The sequence below is a fragment of the Tenrec ecaudatus genome, chromosome 2 (genome assembly GCF_050624435.1).
Source record: "Tenrec ecaudatus isolate mTenEca1 chromosome 2, mTenEca1.hap1, whole genome shotgun sequence".
Taxonomy (NCBI): Eukaryota; Metazoa; Chordata; class Mammalia; order Afrosoricida; family Tenrecidae; genus Tenrec; species Tenrec ecaudatus.
Window position 1 is genome coordinate 262,551,637 of NC_134531.1, and position 25,496 is coordinate 262,577,132.

Sequence of the window (25,496 nt, forward strand, 5' to 3'; positions counted from 1 at the left end):
ATTAACATTCAATGTCATGAAAACCCAAGTCCTCACAATTGGACCAACCAGTCGGAAACCTCGTGATAAAGGGAGAAATGCTCAAAGCGGGTGAGGATGTGATTTTTCTTGGCTCTACAGTCAAAGTTCATAGAAGCGACAGTCAAGACATTAAACCGTGTATCCCAAAGTACAGATGTTACTTTGAGAACTCAGGTCTTCCTGGCCCCAGCTGGGGCGCTCTCAGTTGCCTCGTGTGCAAGTTAAAGTTGTACATTGGATAAGGAACACCGCAGAAGCATTAGTGCATTTGAGTTGTGGTGTTGTTGAGGAATGTTTTAAATGCATGGGTTGCCACAAGAACAAACAAATCTGTCTTGTCAGATATATAGCCAGAATACTCCTTAGGGAAGTGGATTATGACAGACATAACTACATTAAAAATCTAACATCTTACTATCTGATTTCCCTTTGACCCATTTTCAATTTATTATACTTTTTAAGATTTTCTGTTTTATATCCATCTGGAGCTTATTTCTATTTTATTTTGATTTTGTTGTTAGCTTTTCTGACACTTTGGTTGTTTTTTTTAATGTGTTTTGGTATATGAAATCCAGTTTGTTTATCTATTCATTTACTGGTAGACTTGTTGAATGAAAATAAGTGACCAAGTTAACATAAAGGAAAGGTCTATGGTGAAATGAATTTGAAAACATATAGCATACGCTGTTCCTCTCTTGGAGATCACATTCACTTTATGGTATAATATGCTTTTATATACATTGACATAAAAACATGCTGATTTTTTGATAGATGATTTACAGACTGATTTTTAAAAGCATACTTACCAACTTTTCATAGAATTCTCTTGGGACAACGCTATTTAATTTAGTTGAAAGTTATTCTTTCAGCATTTATCAGTATCACTTTTTCTAAAGTATTATTTATTTTGCTGCCCTTGTTGGGAATATAAGCAGCAAGATGGGGCCAGTTCAGCAGTTCATGCAGGTGTCCTTTGGTGGCAGTAGTTACAGTCTCTGAGTGGTGTCCCACCCCCACCTTCTTCCTCTGCGTGGTTCCTTCCTGATTAACATAAACTCACTGCCACCTAAGTTTCCTGTCTATTCTTTTGAATTTCTGCTGTCAATTAGATTCCTATATATATGAAGTTCTTAAAAGACCATATAACACTCAAGGCAGGCATTTTTTTTCCTAGTGAAACTTAAGTATTGTCTGGTTTATAGAGTACTTCAAGGGATATTTTGGTTTGAGTTTTAATGATTATTTCATAGCAATCATTTTGGGGTTTCATTCAGTCTTCATGACTCCAGAAAGATTAGAATATATGAATATTTGAAATCTGTTCTAGATTTCCCCTGTTTTTATTAGGATTCTTCGGTGGATTCTATTACCAAAATGTTGAGTACTGGAAGTGGGCCCCATCCATTTGTTCTGCTCTCATGGAGAAGGAGGAATTAGCTCATGGCGGCAATTGGTCATATTCATATCATCCTTCTATTCCTGACCTGCCCCATCTTCCGCTGCTTAAGGTGAAGAGAGTTTAATCGTTCCTTGTACAGCCATTTGCAAGCTCTTGAGACCCGAGGAGCTACCCGAGAAACAAGGAGATAGAACGGAAACACTAAATATTTTATTAGGTCAACAAAGTGGGTTGAGTAATACCAAGAAACAAAAAATCCTAAATCTCCAAATCAAGAAGCCAACCCCCACAGGGTGCCTGAGTGCACAAAAACAGCCCCAGCAGTGGAGACACACACACACACACACACACACACACAAATATCCATTGCTATGTGGAATTTTTCACTTTACATTACACTGTTAGAAAGTCATACAAATTATGAAGATGTGAAGCTCAAGATAAAAAATGCTCTGTTGAAAAAGATGAAGAAAGAGGTCGCAGGGCACAGAGAATGGACCCCCAACTAGCGCAGAGTATCGTCTTAGTTTTCTTCGTCTATCAGGAGCCCTACATGAGCAACTGTGTGTTTCTGATTGTGATGTAATATATTACTAAACATGCATCCTGTAAATGGCCGAATTGGCTCCTCCTTATTCCCTGATTTTCATTTATGACATTAAATAAACTGTTCTAATCGCTTTTAGTAATCAAAACCATGCAACGTATTTCCCTGAACTGCTTGTCATTGTTATTTTGTCAGATTGCTGCGTTTACCTAATGTCATACCTATAATGTTATACATCAAAACCATTTTGGATTAATTTTTCAAGTAAAGATTAATTAAGAGAGTTGTTCCACTGATATGCACAGTTGACTTTGTTTATAACATGCACTATATTTAAAATGTTCTTGAAAAGAAAAGGAGTTGTGCTTTGTGGTATAACTTCTAGGAAAACAAAACATTCTTTCAGCTTGAGATTGCTTTCACTTGAAAATCCATAGATTTATTTTTCCTACTATTTCTCATGCTATTTTAAACTATAAAGCATGATTTTGTTTTTTAGAAATGTTTGAAAAACTTAACCAAAACAGACACAAGTGTTTTTTTGAGACTATACCACGAGCAATGAGGTAGCCTATTTTTTTTAAAAAAGAGAGAGAAAAATAAACCTGAACCATAGCACAAGGAATCTACAGCTAAAAGGAAAATAACATGGAGTAATGTTCTTTTGTCTTCTGCTATTTTAAAATATAATGTATTAGAATTTAACATTGCACATGTAGCTACTTAATAGTGGATTTAATAGTGGATTTGGGGATGAATCATTTGAACCTGCCTCAGACTTTAATTATATCCAGATATTAAACAGTATTCAGATGATAGTTCATTGGCAAAATATTTTCAGATAGCAAAGTTATTTATAAATAAAAATGTATAAATCTATTTTTTCTTACCAGACAGAAAAACAAACAAACTAAATTTTCTACCAGATACACAAATAATTTGCTAGATGCAGGTTACAGCATTTTCGTGAATGTAGGAGACTATGGTTCAATATTCTCTCAGGTCATAAGGAACAAGCTCTGAGTTATTTCTAAAAAAACTTACATACCAATGGCACTTGTCAGTTTCTGTCATTGCTGGTAATCCTTGGCATTCCTTGGTGGGTAGCTACATCACTTCATTCTCAGCCCATGAATTCCCATGGCCTGCTTCTTCTGTGTGTGCCTCTGACTTTGTGTGATCACAAGCCCTTCTTATAACGGAGCTACTTCTTGGATTTTGGCTTCACTCTAATTTACTATGACATCATCTTAACTAGTTATTTTTGCCTAGTTACTATTTATAAAACAGTCATATTCTGAGTTTCTGGATTGATATTAATAGGAGATACTATTAGGCTTAGTACAGCCAATTAAATATATATTTATATTAATATAAAATTATATTTTATTGGTGGTACTAAGGCTGTATTATGTATATATAAACACACATATGTTTATAAACTATATATCTATATGGACACACATACATACAAGTATATATGTTTATATTCTTGTTTAATATAAATCTCTTATTTGAGCAGTTAGTGAAAAGTACATAATTCTAAAATGAAAAAAAGTATTTTTACTGTGATTTTAAGCTGTGAATATTATTGGTCAAAATTAATCATGTTCCATTTGATTGAGGTTCTGATTCAGCTACTTCATTGATGAATATCATAGTGTCATTCTTGTTCAATATTATGAGACTATTTTACGATAGCATAAACAATTAGCAAAAACGTTAATACCTTTTTATCAAGAACCAAACCCATGGCCATTCAATCATTTCCAGCTCCTAGCAGGCCTAGATGGAGTTTCCGAGATTACAGGTCTCTTATGTGAGTGGTCTCTTCCTCCTCCCATGGAACAGCTAGTGTGTTTGAACCACTGACCCTGCGATTAGAAGTCCAACATTTACCTGACAGTGCTATTGGGGGGGGGGAGAGTAAAGTAAAAAAGAATCAATGTATTATGGCATGCAATGGAGGGGTAATTTCTCTCCATGAAATAGAATGGAATATCAGGTAGCCCTTTGCTTTTCTAACCATTTATGTGACCTCTTTCTGTATCACAACACAAGCCTTTTTAGGTGCTAACCAACGTGGGCAAAATAGTTGTGATTACATTAGTGTTTTAGAGTAAGGTCATTAAAATATTTTATTACTGTTCTCAAGGGGATTAAATATAAATTTTATTTCTAACAACTTATTGGAAGTAATTTTTTCTATACGTATCACAGTATAGTAAAAATACTTAAATCAAGAGTCATTGACCCAATACCTTCTTATATTGACTTGGCTTTATAATGCTTCAATTTCAGGTTTTTCAATGAAAGGGAAATGTAGTAAATTTGATAAGGAATAATTACTAACAAGCTAGTATGATTTATATTGAAGTGGTAAGGCACTAAATAATTTTTCAGCCTCGATAAGAAAGGGCACTAAAGTAACAGATTTTGGATATAATGGAAATTTCCTCCCTTTCAGCTCACCTCCTCTCAGGAGCATGTAATTAGAGACCAAATTCATTGCCTTGGGGCAATTCTGACTGATAGCACCCCTGTAGAACAGAGTAGAATTCCTTGGAATTTCCAAGTCTAAATATTTACAGGAGAAGACAGTCCATCTTTTTTTTCTCACATGAAGCTTTTGGTGGATTCCCATCCCTGCCTTAAAGTTAGTAGTTCAGTGCCTAAACCATTGCTCTTCCAGGGCTACTGGCAATAGGTGTTACACAACTGAACACAAACTAAAGAAACCTAGGTGTGCCCTGAAGTTGTTCCCGACCAAATTAATAATTTCCATAAACACTCAAGAAAATGTGATTTTAAAAATGAAAATTAGAATATACATAAAACTTATTTGTAATCATTTGATCCTGGCAGAATAGACAGGTGTAATGGCATTTTTATTTAGAAGTCATCTTTTGGAAAATATGATTTCTTTGCATTGTAGTTGTGCCATTTAATACAGATTGATAACTTTCTGGATTCCTACCTTGAGGTCACAGGTGGTTAAACTTAAGTCTTAAAAGCAATAGATTCAGATTTTTTAAAGGACTAAAGATACTCGGCAGAACATTTGTGAACTAAAAAACATACTTCTCATGGACTTACGTTTTATGTTTATTTATTTATTATTTGGTGACAATAGTCCGATAGTCAACACTTGATTGCTTCACACTTTCTGCAAAAAATTATGCTTTGGAGGTTAATTCTTAAGATTATTTTATACTGGGTTAAAAAATGAAAGAAATATTAACACATATTGCTAACTCTAATGTGACCTTAGTTGCATAGGGCACCTGCTTACAATGACAATTTAATAACCAGAAGGAGATCAAACAATCCTGAGACTTATGTGAAAGACCAGGAGATCCCCGCCAGAGAGAGAGCTATGTGAAGAGTAACTGGAGATGAATGAGAGGGGAGAGGTGCGTCTCAGAGCACCACCGTCAGCTCCCTGTATCCATGTGTGGATCCTGCAAGACATGAATGGAATGCTCCCATTGTCCCAGAGCCACGAGGAGATTGGGCCCATGCCCTCTGCCCCACCCAGTTTCCTAGAATAGTGCCATGATGTCACAGAGTCCCACAAAGAACTCTGCCTTATGGATCACACTCAAGATTGTCCTCTCACCTGACAGGTACGCTGGGTGCATGAGGCTCCCGAGAGAACTATGAACGTAGTAGAATGCCTTTGGACAGAAATGCAAATGATTGTGTGGGTGTACAAATTTAAGCACAAATTTAGCTATGCACTTGGGTTACTAGCTGTAGTTCACACCTACCCAGAAGCACCTCAGGAGAGAGGCCTGGCAATCTACTTCTGAAGCCACAGCCTTGAAAACTCTACGGAACTGCTACACTGCACCCATGCGGCTGCCATGAGTTGAAGTGTCTCCATGGAAACCAACAACTGCAACTAAGGCATCTTGGGTAAGGGAAAATGCTAGTCTTACAGAGTGCTGGCATAAATTGTGTAAATTGTAGCCTTATTAAAGAATAAACTGTTAATATATTAAAAATAAAATACTCATAAACTTTGGCCAACATTCTCATTCCTGTAAATCCCCTCTACAATGCGAACTAGAAATGTAGTCTATCCATCTAATTAGACTCACCAAAATTCTATCCGAGAATATAAATAGTGAGAGTGCTCCCATTAGCAAAGTACTGGGATCAAGTGACAGCTCCTTGAGCAGGGATGACTTTTGTTTCATGTGGGGGAAAAAAAAACAACAGAAAAGTTTTAAATCATACACACACAGTTTCCTAAAAAGTGAGGGCCAAAATTCTACACATGTGCATCTATATTTTGAGTGAAAATACATATAACTTAAGGAATGCAGGGAAAACTGGTTTGTCGCCCTAGAAATTACTTTAGGAATTGAGACACCTTAATATGAATTGAAGGAGAGGAGGAGTCTGTAAGAAGAAAATAATAGTACATGCGTCTGTCTGCATGTCTCACACACAAAATGTGTGCAAGAGAGGAAAAAACAGTAAGGAGAAAGAGAGATTTTATTAGTTATTTTCCCCTCGACTCATTTAGAGGCTCAGAGAAATATTCAATCTAGGGAACCAGGTGGTACAAACTCTTGACACCCAACAACTAATTAAAAAGTTGGTGGTGCAGACTGAACCATCCACACTGTGGAAGGACAAGCTGACAACTGACTCTCATACGCCTGCAGCTACTGGAAACCCCATGAAACACACTCGTACCCCGACACACGCCACGTGTCCGGGAAATGGCGTCAACTTGGAGCAATGGGTGATAGATGAAACCTGCAGGGATAGAAGGGACTGCGTAAGGCAAAAGGAGAGGACTACAAAACAGACTTTTGGAAACTTGCCACCATGTACTGGCTGTATTATCTTCTCAGTTTCCCTTCTTTAAATGCAAAGCAAAAGTTCCACTATGCGCTCTGACACAACAGGGAGCTCCCCAAGGCCCGACGCCATGGGAGCGCTTTGCAAACAGTGCCACAGGGCCCAGAACTGCAGCTCTCAATAGACTGGTCGGATCTGAAGTCGCCCCTCAAACCGCCCAGCACTTCACCATGGCGGTCTCAGGTAGCACACGTAATTGAAATGCAAACTTTGTTTCAGTCTCTTTTATAACTAGGTCTAGATTGTTTCTCTTCTGCTCCTGAGGTTTCGTATAATATAGTATATGTATATGTTCAAGCTGTATAAATAGATTTCGTGATAGGGCTGTTTTGCTAGTGATTATCATATAATGGCAATTGGGTGCCTTTGGATCGAGTGGACATACAATGTGAGAAAAACAGATAAAGTGGTAAGAATTTGAAGCATGACTAGAATGGACGCCTTGAGAGACTTTGCATGTCGTCCCCCTTGTAGAATGCTCTGCCTTGTGGAATGAGAAATAACTAAAAAAATAAGCACAATCCAAGACATGTACTTACAGAATTTCTACACTATTTTTCATATAGATCAAAAGGAAAAATTATATGCAGAATCTATAATTTGAAGCATACATATGATTATATTCATACCAATCAATCAATGCATGATTAGATTTAAAAGCTCTAAACTAAAAACATCATATTTTCATTCCAGTATTAATTTTGTGGAAGAGATTCCATTGTTTACTATACCAATTGTGTAGTCTCTCTTACCTTCTGAATTATTTTCTTGGAAACTGCCAGAAAGGTTAGGAAATACCTTCAGTGTTTGATTTTTACCTAGGAAGTTGTCCTGGGCTCTCTGTGGTCAGGAGCGGTGGACTTCTTGCAGTTGGGCCACATCCTCACAAAAGGTGCCGAGAATGAAAAGGCCACCGAGGCCAGTCTGGCGTGACTCTGGAGGGGAAAGCCAAGGATCTTTTCAGTAATGTTTGCTTATTTCCCATCGCACCCACAGGGTGTGTCAGAGGGGAACAGATGAGAAAAAAGCAAGCAGACATCTGCTCCCAAAAGTGGCCCCAGATAATTTTAGCTTTCAATAGGCTACAAATATTAGATGTAAAAATTCTACATGTGTGATGGGATTTGTAGATTTTAGATTTTTCTTCCCCTTCAGGCTGCAACCTCGTCTTAGATTGTTCTATTTTTTTTAACAATAAAAGGTGTCCTAAATAGTTATCTCTGTTCAGCGTGCTTTGGATCCTTTGGCAAAAAGATGCCCCCAAATAACCTGGAAACAAACTAATGATCTAAAGCCTGATGTTTGCAGGTTATTTTTCTAATTGTTTTATGGCCATAAATTAGTAATTAATACTGTTTGGTAATAAAACGGAAAGACTACTTTGCTGGAAAAGTAGCAGGAAACCCTGTGCTAGTCTGGACACTTTAGAGAAACAAATCCACAGACGCTCATGTATAAGAGAGAGTTTTATATAAAGGTTAAGTGCGCATCAAGAAAACATCCCAACCCAGTGCTGCCCAAGCCCACAAGTCCAACATTTAAGCCATAGGTCTAACACCAACCCACAAAGTCCTCCTCCATCTCACAAAACAGATGCAATGATACCGACTGCAGGAGGAAAGCTGAGTCAGTGAACATGTAAACATCTCAGCCCCGGCAGGTGTCTCCACACGGCTGCTCCAGCACCCAGGGCTACATCAGGGTAGATTCATGTGGCTTCTCCTCGGGCATGTCTTGCAGGAAGTCAGCCTTGCCAGGTGAAGCAGGGAACTGGCTAAGGCAGCTGCACCCTGGTCCGACCATCACAAAACAAGAGACCCGAGAGCTAGAAAGGTGAGGCTTATGAAGCCATTTATCCCTCCGCCCTTCAATTAACCCCACATGTGTTTATCGGCCAGGTTGGCACAATAAACTAACTAACTCAACCCCCAGATCTTCATGATCCCTGGAGCCCTCTTTAGGTCTGCTTTTGTTGGAAGAAAGATGAGGTTCTCAACTCCCTTAAAGTGATCCGTGTGACAAACCCAAAGGGGCTCCTTCTCTTCTGCAAGGTCTGTTTGAGTCCAAATGGACACAGTGATGGTGAGTTTGTTTTGTTTTTAATATTGAAGGGCCTGTGCTGAAAAGGACCCAAGACTGAGGTGTCCTCATGCCACTTGCAAGTGAGGTAAACACCACAGATGGCAACACGGGATTCATTGTGGTTGCTCTGTCTCACTGTTACTGAATATTTCCAATATGCTTTGCTTTAGTGCAGAGATTATTTAAGCCAAGTGATCATGAAAATCAATTAGTATATATTTCAGTTTTAAAGAGATTATCAAAATCTAACAGTAGTCAATCACTCATACTCGCAGGTGTTGTTTTCTGTGTTCGTGTTGGACTAGAATATGTCTTATGAGTAAGCCAGAAATGACAGATTCGTTCTTCCTATGATTGGACTATGGATTGTTTCAGGCTTTGGAAGAGGTCTGGAATGGACCCATTCCAGAATTTGTAAAACGTGTGTGTTTTCCTGAGAGATAACCGGAAGACAAAAGTTTATAGGTAGACACTCTGATAGAAATGTAATCTCCCTCCTCGAAAATTCTCCCTCGTAGCAATCAAAACTCTTCACTGGCAGCGTTGGGGAAGCAATGCTCTGCTCAAGATGACAGCCAGCCAGGTTGCTATCTGGACAATAAACCAGTCTCCCCGGCAGGCTGCGTGTGAGACTTCTGCATCTCCCATTCTAGAACTTTGGCCCACAGTTTCCCCCATTCTGGTTATCATGCTGGTCCACCCACATTTTACAAATTTCAGTCTGTTTGGTTTCAATGTATCAGCCATGGCTGAACCTGTTTAAACCAATTCAAAGCCCTGCTATTTTCTCGATTGTAAAGCTGTCGCTGCCTAACCTAGAAAGCTCTTTAAAGATGCATGTTTGGCTGCGTTTGTTATCCAACAGATGTGGGGATAGTTAGGATCTCTTGAGAGTATCACAACTTGTGGTTTCAGTTACAATTAAGTGATCCAAGAATGTTTTTGTCTTGCTCCTCTCTAGTTCTTGAGGAAAGTCTGTAGAAGAACTTACAGAGGGTATTCATTTTCACTCTTCTCCACGCCCCCTTTCCCTTCTTCTTTGATTCTTCCTTCAAAGTTTCCTGATATCTGCTTTTGAAATTGAGGCCGCAGAATTGGTAAGCAGTGTTGAAATTCCAGTTTGTGTACACTGGCCCCCTGCTCTTCTCACCTAAGACATTATCTATCACCTTGACATTCAAATCTTGAGCACATTAAATAGCTGCTCTGATGGGAAACTGCCCACCTCTGTGATTTATATTTTATATTTGCCCACAAGTGCAGTTTTAAAAGGGCTGGTTTAGATTTGTAACTCAATATCCTGATGCTTAAAGTGCTTGCCAATTTACCTTCTAGCGGGCATTTTAATGTGCACGCGTCGGAGGGGCGGATGTTGCCACAAGGCAGAGGCTGAACGCTGTTCATTAGGAGGGTTTGGGAGCAGTGAAGGTTCTAGGAGAGCAGGCAGGCCACGCTGGGTAGCTGCTCGGGCCTGGGAAAACAAGAACAGCGGGAAACACCTGGGTGCTGGACCGCGTGTCACCTGCAGTGTTTGCCTGGGGTGTGCAGGTGCTGGCTCCTTACAATAACAGAGTAAATGATCGCATACAACCGAAAGTCAGGTTGGGTAGGTTTTCATGTCTACCCCTGTTTCATCTGAATTTAAAGACATGTTTACAAGTTCAGGCAGTTTTCACTTCATTCTTCCTGACAGTAATACCATACCGTATGGAAAGGTTAAGTGTACTCTAAATGCACCTCCAGAAAGCATCTCTATACTCGTGGAAATCTCCTTTTGCTAATCAGCGCTTGCACTGGCTGGACGAGGTAGCTTAGGCAATTATTTTAGTACACCAAGGTTTTATGGTAAGATGGTCATTGTGACTCAATTGTCATGACACATCTAATCATTGGTTTTATCGGAAAAGAATGCATCTTGTTATTGGAAATGAGTTTAAAAAATTATCGTCCAACATTTAAGTACTTATGTTAAGTCACCAGACAGTTAAAGTTTTTGTAAGAGTTAAGAAAAGTGTTAATTTAATATTTTAAAAACAGTGAAACAATGAGGAAGTAGTGTTGTTTTTTTCTAGTGGCCAAAATAAACCTGCAGATTTTACCATCACATAAAACTCTGTTCTGTATTGCTGTTCTCCAGTAAAATAATTGAAATAATTCTAAATAATTGAAATAATTCTAATTATAATAATCTATATAAAGTGTTATGAATACTTATACCAGAACAAGCTTTCTTAGTGAAATTAGCCAATTATTTAAAGGTGCTTATGCTTTTATTTGATTCAATATTCTATTCCTAGGTAGTCAGCCTTACCCTTCACACCAGTGTGGACGTGTGTGTGTCTGCATGTGACGTACATTTATAGGGAACTGGATAACTTATGGCGTACTGTGGAAACAATATTGTGAATGTAGCAGCATTGTGAAATGAAGATGTTACAACACACTATAAATAGTGAACAACATTGGCGGGATCAAAGGAAGAAATCCAAGCTGCTCTGAAGGTATTGGGGGAAAGCCAGGTTCCTAGAGTTGACAGGACACCCGCAGAAATGTCTCCACAAACTTACACATCATTTGAGGCACTCACTTATCTGTGCCAAGCTATTTGGAATTGAGCTACAAGGCCAACCCATTGAGCACGATCCATATCTGCCCAGAAGAAACCAAGGCGACCCAATAGGATGAGGGAATTAGCGCACGGTTTTCATCAATATCACAAGCAAGTACAGTTTTCTAAAGCGAATGTTGAAACTGTGGTAGCAGTCCATGAGCACGGAGCTGCAAAAATTCAAGCTAGATTCAGAACCGGATGAGGAACAGGGCTATCCTCACTGACATCAGACGGCGTATACTTGAAACAGAGAATGCCAAAAGGATATTAACTTGTGTTGTATTGCCTATGCCAATGAATCCAACTATTTGGATCATAGCAAACTTTGGATAACTCTGTGAGGCAGAGTGATTTCAGGATATTTCATTGTGCTCAAGCAAAACCTGCACATAGACCAAGTGGCAGAGTTTCAATAAGTGCGAAGGGATACGGAATATTTTAAAACAGTAACGCTGAATGTCAGGGTTGTGTACTTGAACTAAACTTATTCCGTCTCTCTGCTGAGTAAATAATTTGAGAAGACAAAGAGGGATGTGGCGGCAGGATTGTGGAAGGCTCATTAACAACCCGTAATACGCAGAAGTCAAGCGAAGAAAACCGGAAGCACCGAGGAAGATCCAGTATCACAGTCTTCATCGTCGATTCCATCTCAACATCGGAAAACAAATTCTCAGAACTGGATCAGCAACGTTATCATTTAACATAATGATAAATGGAAAGTAGAAGAAGTTGTCAGGAATTGCATTTCACTTGAACCCCCAATCAATGCTCATGGAGGCAGCTGGTAAGAAGTCCAAGGTTGCATTGAATTGAGCACGTGAGCCACAAATAGCCCTGAAGTGTTAAAGAACAACGACGCCACTCTGAGCGCTTCACTTCTAATTTAATAAAGATGTCATCTGTGAATCCGCCTACTCAAAATAGATACACTTTACATTTAGGGATTATGCCACCAGCTTCTTAATGCCTGATAGCACATGTGATCCTAAATTATTTCGAAACATTTAATATCCATGAAAAGTGTATATTAATTCACTTAAGCACGTTCCTTACTTTTAGGTTACAAAGTACATTTTTAAGTATCATATCTCTATGCTTTACTTTTATCAACAGCATATTTACACTTTATAGTTACCATATTACCTCTTTTATTTCCAGCAATAAAGTTAATTGGAAGCATATTCAACTTACTTAAAGAACCACGAAGGCCAATGGTGTTTTCAAGTTGCTATGCTTCCTTTGAACTTGGAAGTGTGTTTTAAAATAAATATGAGTCTCACAATCAAACCCGCTGCCCTGGAGCAGACTCTGGGTCCTGACAACTCCATGTATGCCGGAGTAGCAGATTCAAAACCAGACTCCTTACCACTGAGTCTGTTCTGACTCACAGAGGGTCTGACTCTATGGGAGCAGAAAGCCTTTCCTTCCTGCCCTCCAGCAGCTGGCGGGTTCTAGCCGCGGGCCTTCAAGTTAGCAGCTCCACACAAACTCCTGTTTGCTATCACTGTGCGTTTTAGGGCTTTCAGTGCCTGATGTTTTTTAATGATTTATTTTATAGAAGTTGATCACCAGGTCTTTCTACCATGGTGGATTCCAACTCTGAATCTTTTGATTAGCAGCTGAATCTATCAACTTTTCACACTGTCCGGTTGGACAAGAACAATCAGTTAACCCCCAAAATACATGAATACAGCAATGTAACTTTTTCCATAAACTAATCTATTCTTTTTTATATTTTGAAAAATTCTTATCCTCATCAATTTTGACCTAATTTGAGGCTTTTCCCAAAGCTTCTGATTGAAAACAAAGTTCCCTTGAGAGAGGAAATTCTGAGATTTTTTTTTCTTACCCCAGGACTGATTTTTCCCTTTGCTACTTTGCCCTGTAATTTCACTGTATCTTACAGTATCACTCACATGATATAAGTGTCAAGTAGGTGTTGGTTGTATGCTCATATATTTTGTCTTTTATCCGTACTCCATCCCTCGCTTCTAAAGATAGCTGCTGCCCCAATCAACTTCTCTCAGCATTCTTTCTATGTACCCCAGAACTATTCTGATAATCTGATGTCAGATCAGGAAAATTGTCTTTTTGTGGATAATACAAAAAGGGCATATGTAAAATCTAGTAATTTTTAATTTAATTTTGATAAAAGGTATTTGACTTGGGAATTATAGATTTGTAGTCAATATAGACCATATATAATGCAGTATATATGTGGGGTTGAGACCATGGACTGATATTGGCCATCTTATTTTATCTTTTATTATTTCTTAAAGTTTTACTTCTAGAAACTGTTTATAGTGAATTGGGTAAAGATTTACAGAGCAGATCAACTTTCCATTCAACAATCCGTACACATTTTGTTTCATGCTGCTGACTATAATCGAGCCATCTCATTTAAATTCTAATTCTGCCAGCTAACCTCAAGGTAGGAAGTTCAAACCCACCAGCTATTGTTTTTGTTGGAGAAACACCACCTGCTCTTTTAATGATTTACAGTGTGGGAAACCCTAGACAGGGTGGTTTGATGAGAGGTAGTGGTTTTTACCATGTAATGGTTGCGTAACATGTCTTAGTATCAATCATCTCAGCTGTTAAAAGAGTATCGCCACAGTATGTAAACCAGAGCAAGGTTGAAAGCTGTAAACAAATGATTTCACGTTAAGATGCTTGGCATAGTATCCGGAGGATCAAAGCCCAAAGAAAATGTTAGTTGTTGCTTTTTATGTTTATTTTCATTTTTATTTAAACTATCAAAGGCTAGATGATAAAGCAAGAATTGCAAATCTGATATAAAAACGCTGACAGTGATGAGGTTAGACAGCTTATAGGGGTACTTTAGGATAGCTATGAATTAATTTTGGATAGGTTGGAGATAAGGCACAAAATGAATGGGAGGCAATTGTGTAATAGAAAATTCTGAGTTCTGATAAGCAACTTTTGAAAAATCTTCACTATATATTAACCATATAACTATCATGGATTAACGATATTACTTACCTGACTTCTCACTGGGAAGAACCAAATGACCTTCATCCTCACCAATGGTGTACTAGAAAATTGTACAGCTGATTTTGAGTTGCACCTTAATAATGGGACCTTTTGTGAGGTGTATGGTTGCTTATTTTGTTATCATTTACCTTTGCATGTTTCGGAGTTCCAAATAGGACGATCAGGATCACATTAGATATTTAATAAATGTCAGACCACAGATGAATTAATCTTTTAGGTTTGCATCGGCATGTTGGAGAGCTAGGGAAGGGAAGAATGACTTCTGTTATGCTGGTTGGCATCTTCAGGGCCAGTCAGCAGTGCAATACATGTCCACAGAGAGAAGGTCACCATGACTTGGAAGGATTCATATGTCTGCAAGACAAACGGGCAGTGGCCTTTATTTCTGCGGTAATTGAGTGGTAATAGTGTTGGGAGGAATTGAAGCCAAGCATGGACTGATGGGCTTGCATCTCATAAGAGTGGAGGAGGGGGACGGCACTCAAGCCACTTGATCACAACAGTATTCATGACTCGCAGTGCTGACAGTCTGTAAATTGATGCAGTCCTCAAGTGTGGAGAGACTGACTCATCCAAAAGAGGAGGCTTTTGATAGTAAAAAAAATTATGCATTCAGCAGATTGTCAGTAAGGTGGTTTTGATTATGAGAATCACTCAGTAGAGACTGGCAGGTTGCAAACTATTCTAACCACAGAATTATTTGAACATGAATAAAGCGAAGTTAGATTGGATTGATTATCCGGGGTCATTTTCTTTCTTCATCCTTTCCTTTCTCCTTTTGAAAGGGAGAACGGAAAAGAACCGTTGACTCAGCATCTAAGGCTTACACTCGAGAGAAGAAAACGGAGCTAGTCTCTTGGCATTCAGAGACGGTCCTACTCTTTCAGTGCATACATGTCAGAGTTCAAAGACCGTGACTTTGTAGTTCTATAAGGTGCTTTTTATACTTTTTAAATGGACTTCTCCCTCTTTCCTTAAATCTGAATGTTGGTTCTCTCATTGTTAGGTGCCACCTAGTCAGCGCTGAATCTCAGAGGCCTTATTTATATGCACAACATAAGACGACACAGCTGGTCCCCTCCTCCCCAATTGCCTTGTGCTTGTTGGAGCCTCTGGGCCAGTCCTTGTCAGTGCGAGTCTTCCTGGATTTTGCTGCCTCTGTCTCACCAAGCACGATGCCCCGCATTACAGGCCGTCTTAAGGGCTCCTGCTGACAATCATGGCACCCCACTTTCATAGCAATCACTCCATGTTTCGTGAAATTCTTTAACCACTCAAGGAGTAGGAAATATAATCATTGCACCCATTTTGGTAATAATGTAAATTTATAAACCATGTTGGTTTGTCTAAATATCCAATTTCTGACATTTGGTTGAGACAACTTTAGATTAAGCCCCCTGATCCCAAGGATATACACATTCCACCCTTGCACCATGCCCCCAGAAACCGTGGGAGAAGGGACACAGCTGTCGGTATAAGATATGAAAATAATAATAATTTATAATTTACCAAGGGATCATGGGGGAGGGCAGGGGGAGGGGAAAAAGAGGAGCTGATACCAAGGGTTTAATAGAAAGTAAATGTGTACAAAATAATTATGGCAACATATGGACAAATGTACTTGATACAATTGATGTATGGATTGTTATAAGAGCTGTAAAGGCCCCCAACAAAATGTTCTTTTAATGAAAAAAAGCAAGTAGCCGTGAGAGCACAGTAACTACATGGCAACCATCACACTGCCATTCTACCCCGTTCTTTGAAGACTTCCCTTGTCTTTGTGTTTGGCCTTAAACTTTGAAAAAGTAACTGTTACTCTCAGTCTTCACTCTCAAATAATTGTGCCTCCCATTAAACAAATAATTGAAAAGCAAACAAAAGAAAGTGATGTTGTGTTGGCATAAACTTAATGTTCTGTACAATTTGCCCATAAGAAATTAGGGCATTGACAGTTATTAGACCCAGATCAGAGTCACATAATGTGTTGTCCCTCCATAATAAAATTCGAGTGAATTGTTTTCGCCTTATTTTGGAATTAATGCAAGTTTAAGGTATTTTTCTTTTTGGTTCCTTTTAAAAACTTCGTTAACCACCCCCCACCCCCTCTCAGCCATGCAGTATGAATTTAATATAATTCATCTTAAATGCTTTCTCACAGATGTAACCACAATTGATAACTACATAAAGAAACTGGAGTAAGGTTTCACTATTAGCTATCAACAGTCAGGACCCATTTTACTGATAATATTAAACTGAATTGTTCGCCATGTTGAATTCTGGCCTAAAACTGATACCATTCCCACTGTCCAATATATTGTAAATTTTCTAAGGCGCTATTTTGAAGAGCCCTGGCGGTTAGGGGCTGGGCTGCGATCTGCATAGTCGGCAGTTTGAACCTCCAGGTGCTCCGCGGGAGAAAGAAGGGGCTTTCTACTCCCAAACACAAGGACAGCCTCGGAAAGCCACCAGGGGCTTCTCTGAATCTGCATTGACTTGGGCAGTGAGTTTGGTTTGTGGTAGGAGTGATTTAGCCCTCTTTCTAGTCCTGTGAAGAGGTGCAGGAAGCTCTTAGCAGGGTCCCGAGGAGTCGGAATCAACTCGCTGGCAGGAAGTGAGGGGAAGAGTCCCCAAGTAGCCTGTGGGTGGTTGATGGGAGCATTCATAAGTCCCCTGCCATCGAGGCCATCCCAACTCATGGCCACCCTGTAGGGCCATGCAGGAAAACCCCCGTGAGCTTCTAAGACGGTAACGCTTTTGGGGAGTAGAAAGCCTCCTCTTTCTCACTTATTAATAAAGTGCTGCCTAAATGCCACAAAGATTCGTTTTTCTCCCTTTGTCCCTTATTTGAAGTTCCCTTATAAATTACAAATTACAACAACAAAGTTTCATTTTAAAACAACCCATTTAATTAATTACTTAATCTTACCCCAAGAAGGTAATACCCAGAGCAGAGACTTGTACTACATAAATACGCACGTGTTGGTAGGATCCCAGCGTTGCTCCAGCTGGGTATCCGTTAGCCTTTGAAACTTGCGAATTCAAACGGGATTTCCTCAGAGAACCGTACTCTTTAGATCAGACTCCACACACGCCTAGATTCCCTTGTGGCGTCCCTAACATCACAGAAACACTGCAGGCTAGGCCCGGTTTGAAGTGATGCACAGATCAATGATGCTTGTTTTTCTCATTGTCACCTTTGCTAGGTCTGCAGCATCAAGACAAGGGCAAAGAAGCGCCATGGTATTAGCAAGCCGCCTGCAACTGAGTCCCAAGGACACTGGGAAAAGAGGCTGCCGGGATTTTCCATTCTGCCAGGAGACAAAATCGACAAGGAAGGAGGAGGGGAAATGTTAGCCAGCTGACTTCTGTTTTGAGTGCTTTCTTATGAAAGCCGAGTACATCGCAGGAATTGAAGAAAAGCATTTTTTTTTGATGCGTGCCCCCACCTCCCGCCCCATCTGAGCCTTTACAACTGTGCAACTCTCTCTCTCTTTGCTTGCCTCTTTTAATTTTTTTTTTGAGTTCATTTTTTGTCAGGAAAAAAAAAACAAATGAAAATGTTGATTCTTTCAGGAATACGATTTTGTACCTTTATGTGCATCTATTTTTGTATAAATGCAGAAAGCTTGAATTAGCATTGATGGGGTATTTCATAGGGATTTAAAAATATTTTAAAATTGATTAAGTTCTGTTTAAAGAACTCGCTTTCAGAGAAGCACTGGCAACATGTTTAAAAATGCTGATTGTCAAGATGTCTGTGATATGCTCCAAGTGTGCTTTTAGGTCCTTCAAGTGTTTGATATTTTCTCATTTTTATAAAAGTAGCACCCTAGCCGAGCCAATACAGTATTGTTTTTACATTAAATCTCAGTGAATGTTTAATTCAATGATAGGTCACTTTGTTTGGAATGTAAAGTTTAAGAAGGAATTATTTTGTAATGACCAGGGTAAAGGAAGGAAATTTTATTCCTTTGATTTCTCCCAAAGAGCATTTGGAAATTTAACTAAGAAGAAAGTTTTCATAACTTCTCAGTCTGACGAAAGTTTGCCTGAAGTATTATAATTCTTTATAGTCCATCCAAGTTTGATAAATGGAACCAGAATTTAGATGTAACTACTGGAAAAAAAAAAACCCTAGTTTTTGAGTATCATTGTGAGTGCCAGTGATTTATTTTTCTTGTTTGTGATTAGTCATCGTAGCAAAATTTACAAGTTATTATTTTGAGTAGTTTTTCCTTTTTTCTATTTCTCGGAGGGAATTTGAAGGGATACTGTTTGGCCAGGTAGTTGACATATCACAAAGCCTTTGTCAATGACTGTTTCTGGTTAATAGCACTCACTATTATAAACTCAAAAAAGTAATATATTTGATATATAATGTTTTAACGTGTGTTTATTGTTATTGTTAGGCCCTGTCAAGTCAGGTGGGACTCTTACTGACCCCATGCACAGAAGAACAAAGTGGTCCTGCAGCTTTCCCAAAGCCTTTGCTGTGGATGAGCCATTGGGAATAGCCACTGTTCCGATCCCGCTCTTGGGGGCTCCTTCTTTGTTCCCTCCTAACGCTCTACTTTGCCAAGACTAATTTCCTCTTCCAGGGGCTGGTTCTTCCTGATCTCGGGTCCAAAACATGTGAAACAAAATCTTTCCATCTTTGCTTCTAAATCACATTGTGGCTGCGCTTCTCCCTGGACAACTTACTCATTCTTTCGGCAGTCCGTAGTCTATTCAATAGTGTTTGCTGACACCGCCATTTAAATGCGTTGATTCCTCTTTGGTCTTCCTTATTCAATGTCCATCTTTCACAGGCTTATGAATCAATTCAAAATATTTTTTTCAATTCAAAATATTATGGCTTTGGCAAGGCAATCAGTTTCCAAAGTGACATCATTTTTTGGTGGCAGTATATTTGCCTAATGTGTTACTTTATTTGATTTCTTGACTACTGTTTCCATGGACATTGATCATTGGTTTACGTAAAATGGAATGCTTGACAGCTTCAATAATTCCTTTATTTAATGTGATGTTTATTGGCACAGTTGTAAAGATTTTTTATTTTCTTACTGTTGAGGTGTAATCTATACTAAAAGCTGTAGTCTTTGCTTATCAGTCATTGCTTCAAGTCTTCTCTGCATTCAATGTAGAGTTTTCAATTCTTTACTCTTTGATTTAAGCCTGATTCTAGTATTAATTATAAGGAGGGAAATTAAGACAAAATGTTATTTGAATTGAGAGTGATGCCACAATTCAGAGAAATAGTTCAAACATTGAATATTTGAGAATTCCATGTGCCATAGTCATTAGGCTCTAAATAAAATAAGATTAGAATCACTTTTAGGATTCTGTTAGAAATAGAGTAGAATTATTCAAGTGTCAGTTTCTGGTATTTTAAGGACTCTACATGCAAAGTCCGTTTTTCTTCTATCAGCTTCTTCCAGTGATGAATCATAATAAAAAGTTGATGTTATATTGAAATTTTAGTTTGATAAAAAATGTTTCTCAGATTTCCCAACCTCTCCCTCTCCATCTTGTGGCATACAGTGCTCACTGAAAGGACACTATCCGTCTCAAATTGTGTAGGTGTGAATTTTTCAAATCATGCCACGCACTTCTCCAGATAGTTTTCACTGGTCATTTCCAGAAATCTCCTTGGCTATACATATTCATCTTTTTTTTTTCATTCTTGGTGCATCCTGCGAGCGTTTAATCTATACGCTCTCTTGCATTTTCATATTGGTCCTTCTTAACCAGACTCTACTATGATTAATAACATCATGTGGAATTTAAGCTTAAGGTACCCCCACTTACCACTGATGTGAACTTCAATTCTTAGGAATTTGATTTAATTAAATGTTTCACATTTTCATTCAGTCAAATACTTGACATACATAATTTTGCCTGTACATTGCACAAATTTATGGAACAAAGAGCTTACCAAATATATATAATTGGTTTTATTTTTGGGTTCTTCTGAGTTGTTATAGAACATTATTCTGGAAGGTCTCCTGGGATCACTCACTGGGGCTATTTATTTACATTATCTTCCCTTAGAAGCTATTTACTTCTTTTGGATATTTCTCTTGGAAGAGTGTTATACTGGAGCTCATTCAAATTATTCAATTGGATTTTATCAACGAAGAATAGAAGGAAAGCATTAAGCATTTTCTCCTTTCCTTATTCTTCACTGAGGAGCCAAGTCCATTAGAAAGCTCCTCTCTGAATATAGAGTCTGCCATGTATCATTTCTGGTAACAACTGAATAAAAGATGTCTTGACACTATAGGCCAAGAAAAGCTAGCTATCTGAATCCTGATGCACAAAGGGAAGATTTGTATGAGATTTCTTCCCCCTAGAAAAGAATCCCAGCTATCGTTGACATGCCACCATCCAAGGAACAGATCAAATCCGTGAAAGCCGGTGAGGGTATGTCTCCTTAATTTCATGGCATCTCCTGCTAGGATCATATTATTAACACAAGGAAGGGACTGAGCTGTAATTTCTCATATTCTGACTTCATTTAACCTTTACAGGGTTTCATTTATTGGTTCTGTTTTCTTATGTTAAATGATGCTGTGGAACTAATAGACTTCCAAGCAGACCTTCTGAGAGCTGTCATCATCCTTTATAATTTCAATTTGAACCAGTCCACCAGTGACTCTTTTTCAAATTATGCATTATTCATCCTTTCTAAAAATCTACACACCAGTTACTAGAAAAATCTTCTAACTTAGTCTAAAGCTAATCTATTCTACCAATACTAAATTGTTACTAGTTAAGAAACAGCAGAAGGTTGGCAAGTTCAGGTTCTAGCAGAGTTATTTGGGCCCTCATTGTTTATTTGAAAAACAAAAACAAAAAAAGTCTTCTTAAGAAAGTTAATTACCTCTTCCTACTGTGTTCTCCAAATTTCTCTTTCATCTTTTCTATTAAAATTATTTTCTTAACTAATTTTGGAAAAAATTGTAAGAATCACTCACATTCAAAACATTAATAACTGCTGGGTTGAAAATAATTGAGGAATTAATTTCTTTAATTTTAAAACAAACTCTTTTCAAGACACAGGTTCTACTCACTGGCACAATATAAGTTGATGGGGAACGCATTATATATTTTATAAATAGAATGTGCCCATTCACGTTCTAATATCTGCATCAGAATCTAGCTTTTGAGTTTACATTCTGCTTTAATGTGATACATTCAAGTTAAAGTTGCAATTAGAAACACTATTTCTAGAAACTGAGTATCTCTTTGTTACTTGGTGTTTGGCAAATTGAAACAAGGGTGTAATGGCATTCCATGATGTAAATGAAAGATAATGCTAGAGTCTGAACTGGGGGACATAGAGAGAAGCAGAATGGATCGATATGAAAAAAAAAAAGCAACAACATTGGCCTGGACATCAGGTCAATCTTAGCTTGAATTCTGCCTTAGCTAAAATTAGATGTACGATTTTCAGTTTTCTTCTCAGTAAAATAGGTGTGTGTGTGTATATTGCTCATGATAGATATTCTGTAATTGAAAAACCAAATCACCAAATTCACTAGTATCTGATCAATTCTGACTCATGGCAACTCTTGGACAGAGCACACCTGGCCCTGGAATTTCAAGGACGTAAGATATTTATGGGAGTAGAAAGCCTCATCTTTCTGTCCTGTAAATGAAAGTTACTACAAATGTCTATCCATTGAATTAGCAGATCATTCAATTGAGTTTCCGATGATCTCTTCTCCTCCTTTTCCATGCCCATCTGTCTGTCCATATCTTTCCACTCTTCTATAAGAAATGGTGCAGAGAAAAATCATTGTCTCATGCTAGGTTTGGGTGAGAAAATATAAATTAATTACTTCACTAACTCTGGTTTGCTTAATGTGCCACTTATACAGTAAAATAACTTCATTCTACCGTGGAAGTCCAACGTTGAGTTTTTATTACATATTCCAAGATTTTATTCATTGGGAACCATATGTATTGTTATCGCTAAAACTGAAGTGACAGTTTAGATAAAAGACCAAAGTTTAAAGTTTTCCTTTATATTTTGGCCATTTTGTCCTTTAAAAATGAATACATTGCCTTTGAAGCTACCCAGCTATTACTTACCTTTAAAAGAGTAGTTGCAAAATGTGAGGAAAAAAATCTGCCTCTGCCTGCATTAGGAGCAGGCATGTTTTTACCCTCTCAGTCAGCAGATATGCTGTGTATCAGGAGGAAAAGAAACAATTTTATTGGAAGCAGATGCTGACACCGTGTCAGTTATTACAGGTAGAGAGGATTTTACTCGAGCCATTCCAGTTACAAAACAGTACTGATGGCAGTTGGGAATCCTATGATTGATCACCTTCATGAACAACAAAACAGCAGAGCCCTTAGGAGACCAAGACTGCAATAATTGAGATTTTGTACATTCCTCTAAGAATTCAAGCGTCTTTTCTTTCCAGGAGAGGAAATGACGTTCATCTTCCTCAAAAGCAAGGCCTTATTTGAGCAAGAATTAAGAAAGTGTTTTCTAAAACAATTGCCCAAGAATATTTTATCATGAAAGCATAAAAGACCCTTGTATTAAAATGTTTTTGAAAAAAATGAAAGTAAAGGTTTAGGCAAAACAAATATATATGAAGGGGCTTCAAAAGTTGATGGGAGAAATCCATTATCTTTCAGTTTCCTCTTTCCACAAACCTTTTGAGATCCCTTCTTCTTTGAAAGATGCACATGTAAATAACACAAGAGGCTTGGTTTGGTGTGAGTGAGGCGGGGGTGGAACTTTTAGGGAAACATCAATGTCAGTAGTTTCAAAATGTCAATTTTCTTGATAACTTGGTCTTGGATATTGGTCACAGTGCAAACTTTTAGAATTTTTCAGTAGGTTTTATTTTTTTAGTACTCTCTTGTAATATTTTACACTTTTCCAACCTATAGAATTAACCATAGCTATTAAAATATCTTAATTTTATTATAGTTCTTAATGTCCACTGTGCTTCTTTGAAAAAAAATGTTTCTATAGTGATAAATAATTGATGTACTTACTGTGTTTTCAAATGAGTCAAATATTTTGATCAATTAGTTACCCCAATCTCCTATATAAATTCAAAAAATACCTTAGTGTAATTTATGAGTATGTCTGTGTAAGCCTTCGATGAACGATTCAAGAAAAGGGAAGGGCAACATCATTGCCTTTTGAACCATTTCTGCACCACCAAGTTTTGACCTAAGGATAACTCTTTTAGTATACAAGATTCTTCTAATGATTTTCATATATGAGTATGGTGAGAAACTTTCTAAAATCTCTTTATACAATTAGAGATGCACATTTTTTATAGTCTATGGTTAGGGCAAAAATTAATAATGATTATTTGCACACTCAATTTAATTTCTTCTACTATTTGTGATCTTGAATGTTATATGTGATTTAAGAATTTTATTCCATACACCTTTCAGGATTTACAATATAAAAAGGGTTTTCATTTGAATTATTTGAGATCATTTTTAAGTTTATATATTACAAAGGAAAATAGGCATTCTATTTGTTTCCATCAAATAAACCTAGGTAAGGTGAGATTCCTTTAAAAACAAAACGAATCACGCAGCATGGTAAACTTCATGTTTCTCACTTGATTAAGTGAACTCAAAAGTAATAATAGAAATATCATCTTGCAGCAGTGAGATGCAATGAATTTCAAGAGTTGTTAGTTCTATAAGCAATTTTATGCTTGCTTAATTTTGCATTTCTAGGAAAAGAAACTAATTTTAGCTATGATGTCATGCTGAACTCTCAAGAATATATAATACATAGCGATTTCAGTATTATAAGACTATTATGGAATCTTTCTTCTGGTTACTTTGTGGGGTTTGGGGAAAGCAGCCTTTTCTCCCCTCTCTTCATTCTTCAGAGCTAGCTTCCAGAACTACATCTTGATGCTACAAGATGATGGAAGATTTTATAATAAAAGCAAATGTCATTCTCTTCAGTTTGTTCAATAAAACATTAAATGTGGATTTCATGTTTGCATTTTGACGTAGCCTTTTGTTCTGGTCTGCTATTTCTTACAGTAACCTACAACTCTCTCATCTTCATTTTATGAAGCGAAAGAACTTATAAGCGCCTTCAAAATTATTGTTAGGCTAACATATCAATTTGAAAGTGTATATATTGCGGTGAAGAATAGAATGTGAACAAATATTGATAATGTGAGAGAAAATGAAGTGGTTACTATTAATTACATAACAACAAAAGACAGATTAATTTCTGAGACTTAATACAGGATTACTAAGATCATCTCTTGTCTCTTGGAGGGAAGTACATTGTGTTGTTTTGTTTACACATTTTTAGTACATTGACTTGGCATTTTTTTAATGAAAAACAATGTAAAATGAAACTTTCCTACAATGCACTGATATAAAAGAGAGAGGCACCTTTAAAGGAGAATCACAAGAGCTTATATGATGAAGGATGTTAGATTCCTCATACATGGGTGTTCTATTATTAAATCAGTTTCTAACATTGAATGTAAAAAACTCTTGAAATCACTATTTAAATCAGGGAAAGCTCCCCATCCCCCAGCATTACGGGTGAAATAACTTTTCCAACGTTTCTGAAATGTCTATCACATTTAGACGATACTAATGTATTAGTTTTCTATGACTGCATAAAAAAGAACCACACATTTAATAGCTTAGAACAACACAAATGTATGATCTTATCGTTTGTAGGCCAGATGTTCATCCCTGGTCTCTCTGGGCCCAAATCAAAGTGTTGACTGCATTCTTTCTGGATGCTCTGGGGAAGAATTCATTTCCTTGATTTTTCCAGCTTCTGGACTCATTGGCTCATGGCCCCTGCCTTGATCTTCAAAGTTAACTACAACTGATAAGTCTTGTACATCGCATGACTCTGACATCTTTTACCTCTCTTTTTTCTTTGAAGGACCCTTGAGATCCCATGTGAGGTTCCA

At 37.8% G+C, this 25,496-nt stretch overlaps 1 protein-coding gene across 1 annotated transcript in view; it reads left to right on the forward strand.

The window, feature by feature from the left end:
* The window catches only part of VGLL3 (vestigial like family member 3), a 61,606-nt gene extending 37,061 nt beyond the window's left edge, over positions 1-24,545 (forward strand). Inside the window, exon 4 of the mRNA XM_075542451.1 lies at positions 17,754-24,545. Within this exon, the coding sequence (XP_075398566.1) occupies positions 17,754-17,797 (44 nt within the window). The 3' untranslated portion in view covers positions 17,798-24,545. The remainder of the gene's footprint in view (positions 1-17,753) is intronic.
* Positions 24,546-25,496: the final 951 nt, after the last annotated feature.